This window comes from Biomphalaria glabrata, chromosome 1 (assembly GCF_947242115.1).
Source record: "Biomphalaria glabrata chromosome 1, xgBioGlab47.1, whole genome shotgun sequence".
Taxonomy (NCBI): Eukaryota; Metazoa; Mollusca; class Gastropoda; family Planorbidae; genus Biomphalaria; species Biomphalaria glabrata.
The window spans coordinates 83,641,924-83,653,942 of record NC_074711.1 but is presented as its reverse complement, the minus strand read 5'-3'; the positions used below and the strand labels follow the sequence as shown (position 1 = coordinate 83,653,942).

At 35.9% G+C, this 12,019-nt stretch overlaps 1 protein-coding gene across 1 annotated transcript; it reads right to left on the bottom strand.

Moving 5' to 3' along the window:
• Window positions 1–2,828: 2,828 nt before the first annotated feature.
• On the bottom strand, window positions 2,829–10,187 carry LOC106054609 (uncharacterized). Its single transcript, XM_056018221.1, has 5 exons — window positions 10,029–10,187; window positions 7,484–7,593; window positions 5,700–5,913; window positions 3,917–4,090; window positions 2,829–3,383 (listed from the first exon to the last, which is right to left on the bottom strand). The coding sequence occupies exons 1-5, from the start codon at window positions 10,065–10,067 to the stop codon at window positions 3,240–3,242; spliced, it is 681 nt and encodes a 226-aa protein (XP_055874196.1). The 5' UTR covers window positions 10,068–10,187; the 3' UTR covers window positions 2,829–3,239.
• Between the last annotated feature and the right edge of the window lie 1,832 nt (window positions 10,188–12,019).

The following is a 12,019-nucleotide window of genomic DNA, read 5'->3' as shown; positions in this document are numbered from 1 at the left end:
TTGACCTAGCATATGGGACGAGGAATGTGCCTTTATCTTTGTGTCTTTCAGAGTATTTTATTAAATTTTGTTTTTGTATTTGAAGATTATGGTTCAGTGTTTTATGTATTATTGCTACTTTACTTTTGAGCCTTCTGTCCTGAAGGCTTTCTAAATTTAGTGATTTTACTAAAGGTGTTAATCTAGTCAAATGTGAATATTCGTTTGTTATGAATCGCACTGCTCTATTTTGTGTCTGTTCTAGTTTCTTAATGTTTTCTTGAGTTGAGGGGTCCCAAACAGAGGATGCATATTCTATTATTGGTTATATGGACTCCATATTAAATATGGTATGTGGAGTATGCCGATATTGTGATAGAATAGAAATATAGACTATAGATCAAGATTTCTAAATAGTAATAAAGCAATAATATCTTTATTATGCATGAGGAAATCTGTCTTACAGTTTGCATTACACATGACAAAACATTACAACTATAGCAAACGAATAAACGTTCACACCAGTTTCACTTTACTTTGACATGTCTTATCTTATATAGGCCTACTACAGACGTTACTTCAAAAAAAGAAGATGATTACGTCCTACGCGTCATGCATTTAGTCATGCATGTTAACCCATGACCTAAATTCTGCCAATTAAGTCACTGGTTTTCCTGGCTAGCTCATAGGCAACCCATTCCCTGCTCTAATAGCACTAGGGAAGAAGGAGTATTTGTTGGATTACAATGGATCAAGTTGAAACTTTGGACATTTATTTATTGGCATAGACAAGATATGAATCAATACAACAAAAATTAACCAAATTGGTCAATTAATTACTGGTAATTATTTTTTTTTGTTTGATACCAACAAGGGAAATTAATCCTTCAGGATTCACAGATACGGCTAAAATATTTATTGTACCTAACAAAACGTGAATTTTTTTTTAATTAGCCAATTAGTCAACTTAAATAGACCCCCGGCGGACAACGGTTTTTCCTGCATCAGATGTAGAAAATAAGCAGGTCCCAACTGGGTTTGCATAGTCGTGTGAAACACGTTACCTCACTCATCTTGAATTTTCAGAATCGAAGACATTGACATTATTATTCGATCTAGATCTAAATCAAATTCTGCTCTAGATCTATTCAATTATCAGATTGAATGTGAGATATCATTAGATCTAGATCTAAATCAAATTCTGCTCTAGATCTATTCAATTATCAGATTGAATGTGAGATATTATCCTTAGAGCAGTGTGATTATTAAATGCTCTTTTACAAAGAACACAGAACATCTGTATGAAAGCGTGTGTGTGTGGACCAAAACTAGGCAGTTTGAAATGTAAAGCCTGTAAAATAAAAAAAAAAGTTTCCCCTTTCAGACCTTGTGGTCTATAGGGCAGGTGATGTAAAGGTCATCTGTTTCTGTGGCTCACGGTTAACGAAGATGTCATGTGGCCAACACAACGACTAACAGCTTTTACTTTTCCCCAACTAATGTCCGATACCCATTAGAGCTGTGTGGTGCCCAAAGAAAATAAATCCCAGTCTTCACCATAATTCGAACCATGGAACTTCGGCTCGGAAGCCAATTTAAGCGCTTTACCTCTCAGCCAAATGTGTAAAAAATGGACTAAATTGCGAATAGTGATAATATGTGTCTTCTTTCAGACTTCAATGATTTCTTTATCGGGACTTCTAAAATTTACAAGTAATAATATATGTATGTACTGCCGGAGGCATTATTATATGCTAGGATGCAACGGGTGATTCAAAGACTGGTGTACTTTGTTTAAAACTGTGCTTGACTGGCCTTTCAGTTGAGGAATGAAAAAAAAAAAAAAACGGAGCGGCCTAAAATTTCGTGGTTGGGAATGAGGGCTTTCTAATGAAGGATGCCAAAAAAATTATGCGATGCAATTGTAATGCTGGTTGTTTCATCGAATAATACTATATATAATTACAAAAGGTTTTTGGAATTCAAGGGCCTAAGAAGTGTGTGGTTTGCTTGTAGGCCCTATGTGTCTGTGTTAAGTCAGCTCTTCCATTACAAGATAACATTGCCAAAACGTGCGTTGGACGAGAGGCGTTTCACTTAAAATAGTGTGTGTGTGTGTGTGCTTGAGATGGTCGTCGTTATAGTAGGCCTATAGGCCAGTGAATCCAATTCGATCAGCGGGTCATTTTAATTTCCAACACTAATGTCGCGGGCCACATGATCGAAAAGATATAAAAACTTAACACAATTGACCTGGAACTATTTTATTTGAAACCTGAGGATCTAGCACTTACATAAATGATTTGGATATTTTAATTTTCTTTTTACGCGTCAGAAAATGGCGTAAGTTCTGTTTATGTTTTGTTGCTGTTTTTTTTTAAACACATTTTCTTTACAAAACAAACATGTTGGCTAGCATGTTATCATGTTCCACAAAAAAGTAAAGATCCGTTCACTTTCCCTGGTAGATTCTTCATTCAGGGTCCCATTTCATAAACGCACAAATGTTAAATGCCTGGTACCAATCCATTAGAGAAAAGTGGGGGCCCTAGCGTAGGTGAAGATATAGTTTCAACATTTTTAGGGGAGAGGGGGTTTCTCTATTTTTGTGCCGACGTTTCTGCGGGCCGGATGGAAACAAGTCGTGGGCCGGATCTGACCTGCGTGACGTATTTGGGGCATCACTGGTAGGCCTATAGGCAGACGAGAAAGCTACAACTTGAGAATTTTCTAAATTAGGGGATTTCAACCATAGTGCAGTATGGGCATCTGCTCATTTTATATATTTTTAAAATTCTTAAATCTTGCTTTCAATCACATAAACACATTATAACAACAACACAAGAAAGTTTACACATCCGCATTTACTTTATTGTACTTTTGAAAAACCGATAAAAGATAAAATGAATAGAAACTTTTATGGTTTGATAAAAAGTAATATTTACAGATGATTCCAAATGTGGAGATTAATAGGACAATAAACCATTAGAAGATAGTCACAGCACGCTCTCAAACTAGATTTTCTTTTATGTTATCATCTTCTGGATTTTGTACAGCTTAAATTATAAATTTAAGTATTCAGTTGTTATTAAACTAATTCTACATCAAACATCTTTGAGATAACTTGTTCCTCCTCGTAGTGTAAATTGTTTATAAGGCATAGAGAATCATATAATTTTCCGTGTTGAAATTAGAAATAGAATGGCTCTGTGGCGTACTCTAAATTTCATATTTTAAATTCAATTAGTCTAACTAAATGGTTAATTAGGTTCAACTTCTGAATCTTCACTGCAAAATGTCTGGACACTGGCCATGAAATTAAGAGTCGGTGTCTCAAAGGCAAGACCGTTGCTATGTTCTCTGATGTCTCTGATCTGGCCGACAAATCTTTTGATGGTAGAGCTCTGTCGAAAGATGAATGAATTATTCTTTAGTAACAAGCATACTATATTTTTTTTTACAAATTCCTACTTTATGTTCAAATAGTATAGTAAACTAAATATTCATAGTATAATTTTATTTGTCATTGAAAAAAAAATTGAAAAGAAAAGGCCTGTAAGAGGATTACACCCACGTTATTCACGTTAATTACAAACACTGTATGGAACTTTTATAACTATAATTTCGGAATAACATTATCAATACATACAAAAACATTTCAATCACAGACCTATATATATTTCAATTCTATGTCGACTTCCAGTCCTGTTTTTTTTCTTTCTCTACTTTCTTCTTGAACACACATTTCCTATTTCACATTCACACCATGGTGCGCACTTGTGCTTCAAACTCAACTTTTTCCTTCCATCCATAAACAGAGCATAAGCAAATAGTATAAATAGATAAATAGTTTACAATACGACTTTGGTCTCCACGCTGACTCTCATGTTTCTTCATTTCGGCTCATTTCCATGCATCTGAAAGTTTCGGGACTCACCAAAGGTTGGCTGTATCCACCAATAAAAATCGAGTTTGACAATGAAATGTCAGTCCTGACGAGGTGATCAACATACTCATGTCGGACCCCTTGGATCTCCACTGCAAAGCCAGTCTTGGGGTGCACTCTGCGCTGCCTACTGTTGACGTCTCTGTACATGCGGTACACGTGCAACTGAGTGAGAACAACAACTATTTTTTTTAAATAATCCTTTTTATTAAAAAAAAAAAAAAAAACCTAAGCTTATCTAAAGAAAAGAACTTCTCTCTCATAACTAAATATCTGAATAATCTAGAAGCTATTTCCCTTATTCAATATCAAACAAAATAATTAATCACTTATAATTAATTGACTAATTGGTTAATTTTTAAATTGATTCATGTTTTGCTAGGTAGAATAAATAATTTTTTTGATATTTCAACTTAATCCAAGAACGGGTGTGGGAGAAATAGCGGGTTAAATTATCTAAGGGGGGCGAAACCGTACATACTAAAGGATTAATTTCCCTTGTTGGTATCAAACAAAATAATTAATTACCACCAATTCATTGACTGGTCGGTTATTTTATTTTTTTTGCCAATGAATAAATATGCTTGATCCGTGAATGGGTGTGGGAGAAATAACGTTTCCAAACATTTGACTAGACCAACAAAATGAGTTGATATTAATGACAGTCTATAAAAAAAGTAAGAAAATTCGAAATGAACAAATGATAGAAACATAATAAAATTACTGCAAGTCTTAATCAGGATTCAAACTCAGTTCCCTCAGTAAGGTAGTCAATCAGTTTTTTGCCACTCTTATTAAATATAAGAACGCACTCGCTTTCATCAACAGATGTTTGAGAACTTATCTTTAACATATAATCGTAAGGCAAGAGTAGAAAATACAGAGAAATATAAAGGTGTTGATCTTAGAAAGAGTGTGGCAATGGATTGGTCAAACACTAAGAAAAGATGCCAACAACAGTGCTAGACAGGCCTTAGACTGAAACCCCCAGGACACAAGTCGCAGAGGAAGACCAAAAAGAACATGGCGCAATGACCTAGTTTAGTTTAGAGATTATGTTAGTTTTGTAGATAGGGCCTAAATATATTGAGCAATGTTTTTAGCGACTGTAAAAGTAGCGAGGTAGTTGAAGAACAAGATGGCTAGGGCTTATAGAAGGAAGAGTATTCATAGAGACTGCTAAGTATTGATAGAGGCTGCTAAGTATTGATAGAGACTGCTAAGTATTGATAGAGACTGTTACGTTAACGGCGGATAGTGAGACAAGACGAGCATCCCATATGTAAATAAATACATCCGTTGAATTCTCCAGAAGTACTGATTAAGTATAATTCATTGTTCATTGTAATATCCCTTGCCTAGTTTAGACAAGCTAAGTGCAGTATTGTTAGATTTACACAACACACAAGATCCTAGCCAGGACAATGTACTAAAGGAAGGGAAGGGGCAGGAAAGAGCTGGAAAGCCTTTAAAAGATCAGCAAGGAACCCTGAATAGTGGCGTGTTTTTACTTAAGGTCTATACTCCAGGATGAAAAGAAAGGACTAATGATGATAATGAACATCCTCACTGAGAGCATTTAGGATACTACTACAATTATACAATTAATTAGTGTTTTTTTAAAGATATGTTAAATATATTTATATTTATTAATAGTTAAAAATGACTATACCCCCAACAGTACAATATAGTAGTAGAATATTTATAGCACCAATATTGGCGATATGAATCATATACAAACGTTTTGTTTTGGGTTATAGTGCCATAGTCTTACCGTAACCCATTCATTTGTGTTGACGAGTTCGTTACCGATGAAGAATGCACCGAAATAGCCTTCCACGCCCGTCGGTGATGTGTTGAACAGGTGATAGCCTACTTTTCCGTTGCGTATGAATACAGCCTCATCGTCGTAGTGAGTACCAGAGCCTCGAGAGTACAGGAGGACAGAGTTGGACTCTCTGGTCTTAAACTTCAAGCTGAAGTAGATGCTGGGAATGGAAGAAGGACACCACGCTGTCAAATTGTACCATTCGGGAATTTAGATCGTTTCTTATTGTGGACAGAACTGAATGAAAACAGATCATCAGATCTTTCCAAGGATGTGCAAACGTTAGTTAACAGATTAACCACTGATTATGCTTTGAACGTGTGCTTTGGATGGCTGCCTGTGTCGTGTGGTATGCGCTCTGGACTGTGGTCACTAAGGTTCCGCCGCAATCCCCGCAGTCCTGAAGGACGTATGAGCTAGGATGTAATAGTCTGAACTAATTTCTAATACATGTAAACAAACAGAAACAGGCCAAAATTTTAAAAACATTTGGTAAATGGGATTATATTGTTAAGCCGACTATTTAAGAGCAAGAAATGTACACCGTCTCGTGGTTTAGATAGATATATATCTGTCTGCTTTTCATTATATTTACAACTAATTTTAATCACACAGGGCAATGCTACATTCACTTATTAACCGCATGCTTGTCAGAAGAGTGGGTTCTAGATGAACTCTAATTGGTGTTAGGGGTCAGAACAGGAAGGAGTCTTCCCCAGCTTAAGTCCATGACATGAAACTGGTCTCATCGAGCTTTAGTGACTCAGCAGATATCTTCTTACCATTCGGAGGGTTGTAGAGAAGAACAACTCAACAAAAGGAGCTTAGAATATCAAAATATTTGGGGGAGGGGGGTGGAGACCAAGGATTTTTAGAAAATTGTGAAAAAATAATATTCCCTTACCTGTAAATAAAAGTTTGATATACAACCCTATTTACTATAGGACAATAGGGATGTTGATTTTTCTTTTTAAAAAAAAGGAAATTGAACAACCAAAAAGAGGTATGTTTTCACATTTATACTTTCAAAATAATTTATAAAATAAATTAAAATCACTTCCACATATCTAAATACTGCAGGAATAAGCGCCCTTTTTCTATATGAAAAATTTATTAATTACCACTAAATGATTAACTAATTGGTTAATTTAATTTAATTGATTCGTGTATTGTCATCGACTGTGAATAATTGTGAAAAACTTCAACTTAATCCGTGAATGGGAAGTAGGAGGATAAACTGTACGAAAAGTAAAAAGAGAAATAGCTCCACATATACTGCCACATCTCTCACTAAGTAGCATTAATTTCCTTTTTTCGATACCAAACAAAATGCTCAATTACCAAAATTGGTTATTTTTTTGGACTGATTCATATTTTCTTAGGTAGAACAAAACATTGTGTAAAGTTTCAACTTGATCACAGAATGGGTGAGGGAGAAATAACGTGTAACAAAAATTGTACCAGACAGACTGAGTTGATATAAGCTTTGTAATAACAAGTATCCATAACACTCTGAACAATCCAATGTTTTCACATCATTCTTGTCCTATAGGGTACTTCTCGTTTTCGTTACTACTGCATATATAAAAAAATTCTTCCTTAATATAGTATACACCGTCCCCCAGAAATGCCCTTTGGCCTTCTCTCCATGTTAAGTGAATAAGACTCTTGCAGCCGCATCCCCCCCCTTTTCAACTTATCTTGGATCCGCCGATGACTTAATGACTTACTCGTTACTGTTGTTGAAGTTGTTAAAGTCAAACTGTAAGAACGTGTCACCGGGAAAACTAAAACAATGACTTTCTCCTCCATCGGAATCTTGACCTCTTGTGGTTGACACCTAGAAGAATAAACAATAACACTGAACAATGTCCCTGACCTTCTCAGTGCACCAGTAGTGCTTACGTAGGAATGTCAAATTGCCTGTTTATTGATAGAACAAAAATGTCAAATTGCCAGTTTATTGATAGGTTAAGAATTTCAAATTACCTGTTTGTTGATAAGAATAAGAATGTCAAATCGCCTTAATATTGATAGGACAAGAATTTGAGATTTTTCTGTGAATTGATTGGATAAAGCAAAACTACCGGTAGTATCATTGTAAAGATTCTTTAAGTTGAAAAGTTAAAAGCTTATGAAACATCAACATTAATCATCGTATTCAAAATCTAGCCAGAACAGGACATTAGTGAAGAAGCAATAGCAGTAGTTGGATTTTTTAAAATGTTTTGTTTGTAACATGTTTTACATATTTTGGATGTTCCTTCGGAGTTCAAGATCATCTACTTTTTAGCCCAAACCTGCCGCAGAACGACGGGGGTGGCAGCTGGCAGGGTATCGGCCCGGACCATCGAGACGACCGAACGACAGTCCTGCGCGCATACTGCACGACCAGGCAGCCATCCGAAAAATATCGTTCGTCGCGGGTACTGAAACAGTATTGCAGAGTGAGAGTGTGTATATAAGTCTATTGTTTGAACTTTATTATCTGCGCTGACTTGGACATGTTACTGACCATTGGGAAGACACAGCTCTAGACCGCAACAGATGGAGAGAGACAGTGACCAAGAAAGCTATGGAGAGTGAAAGAACATGGGTCTCAGCACAGGAAGAAAAACGTACAATACGAAAAACGGCCAGCTCCTCTACCAACGAAGCAAAAGCCCTCTTAACCTGCGATATTTGTGGACGGGAGTGTCTCTCCAAAATAGGGCTCCACAGCCACACGAGGAAGTGTGCGAGATGAAGCATAGTCGCTTTACGACTGAAGGAGGCCAACAATCTGTACGGGGCACTCGTGAGACTGGCTGGACTAATGGAATTGTTGATTAGTGTCTCTGGTTGCTGATGTTTGAATGAGTTATGCGTTATAAAACACATAGATCTAGGCTTGTAATATAAATAATAAAGTTAATGACTTTAAGTTGCTAATTAGCCTATATCAGTGGTGTCCAATCTAATTCGCTTTGTGGGCCATTTAAATTTCCAACACTCGTGTTGCGGGACACATTAACAAAAAAGGAACAAACAAACAAAAAACAAACAAACAATACGGCACTTTTATCTCTGGGGTAACGTCTTGTTAAGCAAATGTAGAAAACTAAATGAGATTTATTTCTTTTTATACTTTGAACAATTATACCGGTCAAACTAGATTTTTCCCAGTGTGACAAACGAGCTAGTACCAACAGAGGCGTAGTGAGGGGAGGTGCAAAGGGGACACGATGTCCAGGGCGCCAACCTTGGGGGGGGGGGGGGGCACCACTCGCAGCATATAGCCTATTTCTATGTGATGTTCATGGAAAATGGGAGGGGGGCGCCAATAATGTACCTTGTCCCGGGCGCACGTTTTGTTCACTACGCCTCTCATTACAGATAATTCTTTTCGCAACGTTATACATCAACTGTTAAATTTCTGGGAAAATCGTTAGATCCGTTTTCGAGATCTGTGTCGAGGTTTCACCCCTTCACCTAGAAGGTTCCACCAAAGTATGAGTTGAATTGAGCTATTGTAAAAAAAAAGAAATCTTATTCTTTACACCTATTTAAAGATTCGCCTCGTTAAAAAGTTAAAAAGATTAGTTAAAAAGTTTCGTTCTGTAATATTTTAATAGAGATAAATTTAGGCATTTTTGTATTTTTAGAGGCTATCGGTTTTGGTAGGGACATTTAAACCTACGCTACGGTCTCCGCCATGGTCTAAGGAACATTCATGCCAAGTTTGATCAAAATTGGTTAAACAGTTTTGATTTCTATGTGGGACATACGTACAAACATAAATACTCCTTACATTGTGCTTTACATATTTGATATTTGAATAAGAGATAACCCAATGTAACTGTAAACGAATAAGATTTCTCACTAAATATATTGATGACTCAAGAATAGATACACAGAATTGCTTATTGCATGTTAGCACCAATGTGACAATCATCGTTATTGCTGTCCCCGTTTCTTAACACTTAACAGATCAAACTTTGACTCTCTATTCCCCCTCCTCTTTGTCCCTTTCAGTCAACCAATGCTCACACAGTCATTCATAAACACATTCTCATAAAATCCGTCATTGTGACCATAACACAGGTCACCAGATCAACACATTGATAGGTCACTGTCGGCACTTAATTTTGTTTGTACACACAATAACACCACTCTGTCCAACAAACAAGCACACTTAGTATCAGAAATACTATGTTCACGTACTGTATAAAATACATGCAACTATACACGAAATTATTACAAATATAATCAATCTATAATTCAGTTTACACTTACTGTGAAAAGACTAACTAGCAAGGCTATTACGAACTCCATCCTTCGGATTTGTAACAGAAATAAACCAGGAAACTAACTACGAATAATAACAATCTGTGCTAACCGTGAGTTATCTCTCCTGGGATGTAAACATCTGGACATATCTACACGGGACTCGGTGCCAGGAACGTCTTGTTGGGTAGAACCTGGCTTATCTTCACTGCTTTGATAATTCTACTCTGGTGTAGGCCATTCTGAAAAGAAAACTTCACTTTACGCTAGCATGCCTCGTTTCCATAACGAGGGTAAATTCGTTAATCAATACACTATAACATAGTAAATTAGTAAATTAGTATCTATTAGTCAATTGCAGTTGAAGAAATCAACTAATGTCTGTTTTAAACTACTGACAGTGTAAAGTACTGTAGTTAATAGTTATTGAGCTGCACAAATAGTATCTGTCATGTAGCCTAATAATGTGCTTATAGCGAATCAGATGATTACCAACATTCCTTGACGCTCATAAATATTCATATATATCTTCTAAGTTTGGATCTATCATTAAAATTGTGGGCCTATATTCTCTGAGTAGATTTATACATTTACCAAAGAGGCTATGTGGGACACCACATTGGGGGGGGGGGGAGGGTACGTGATATATATAAATTTCTTTTTTGGTCGGGGGGTGGGGAGAATTGGGGCTTAGTAAAAAAATGTTCCAATTGTTTTATTTATTTATTATTCTTTAGTTATTAAGAGCAAAATAGTTACTCTTACAAGAGTGACCAGCTTCATAAAAAGAAAAAGAAATCGTCTTTAAAAAAATGTTTTTATGTTACTTGATTTAATGTTGTTGTTTTTTAATGTGAACTTAGCAACAGGAGAAAAAAATGTCTGATGCAACGTTGTTTGTTTGAGTTTAGGGTAATTCCCAATTCCTTTTTGACATAATGTTCCCAAAAAATCCCCGGCAAACTGAACGATGTGCTCGGCTTATTCGGACCGAAGCTACCGGAACCAGATATCCAGGATCAAGCCATTTGTCCGCAGCGCGCTTTGCCAAAGTTGACACGCCAGAGAGCTGACCGGTGGGTTTGTTGACCACGAACAAACAGGCTGGGCCGAGGTCTTCGGTTTGCATCTTTTTTTTTTTTTCTGAACATAGTTGACAGTCGCTACCGGAAATAGAATGACGTCTTTTGATTCGAAGTGAAATCTAATACACGCTGGTCATGTAAACCAGTGATGAAGAACGTCTTGAGAATGTGTGATGACAGCTTTCATCTTTTCCGGTTCTCGTTCGTTGGCTTTGAGTGAAATACTAAACGAGTAACAAGAAAAATATAGTATATACTTTCTTTGTAAAAAGCAACAACACAGACACATACATATATATATATATATATATATATATATATATATATATATATATATATATATATATATATATAATATATATATATATATAATATTATTGTATTATTAGTTTGGATTAGTCGTGTAATTAAATTTGGGATAATCTATACTAACTATAATAAATCTGTGCGAATAGATATATTTTTACCGATTGTTTTGTTTAGCGCAATTTCATGCTTTTTTTCAATGCACTATGCCCATCACTAACTACATGTCTGGATTCTGGTCATTGGACCAGTTGTGGAAAGGGTATCTGTGTGAAGGTTGCCGTGGTAGCCTTTAAAATTTATTTTATATAAAAAAAAGTTGTAGCCTACCACTTGAATTCGAACTCGAGGGAAAAAAAACTTAAGCCACGACAAATTCTATACACAAAGTGTAAACTTATACTACCACATCTGTCAAGTACAATTTCTTTTCCTTGTTCGATACCAAGCAAAAAATTAATTATCAGTAAACAATTAAGTAATTGGGGATAATTTTGTTTTATTGATTCTTGTTTTGTCATGTAAAAGAAATAATTTTGCAAAATTTCAACTTGTTCCGAAATTAGGTGTGGGACAAATAGCGTGTACAAACTTTTTAACAGACAAGAC

Coding starts and splice junctions, on each gene's coding strand:
- LOC106054609 (XM_056018221.1), bottom strand. CDS start 10,067: ATGGAGTTCGTAATAGCCTTGCTAGTTAGTCTTTTCACA. Junction 5,914..7,483: donor AACTTCAACAACAGTAACGA/GTAAGTCATTAA, acceptor TTCCATTCCCAG/CATCTACTTCAGCTTGAAGT. Junction 3,384..3,916: donor GTGGATACAGCCAACCTTTG/GTGAGTCCCGAA, acceptor ATCTTTCGACAG/AGCTCTACCATCAAAAGATT.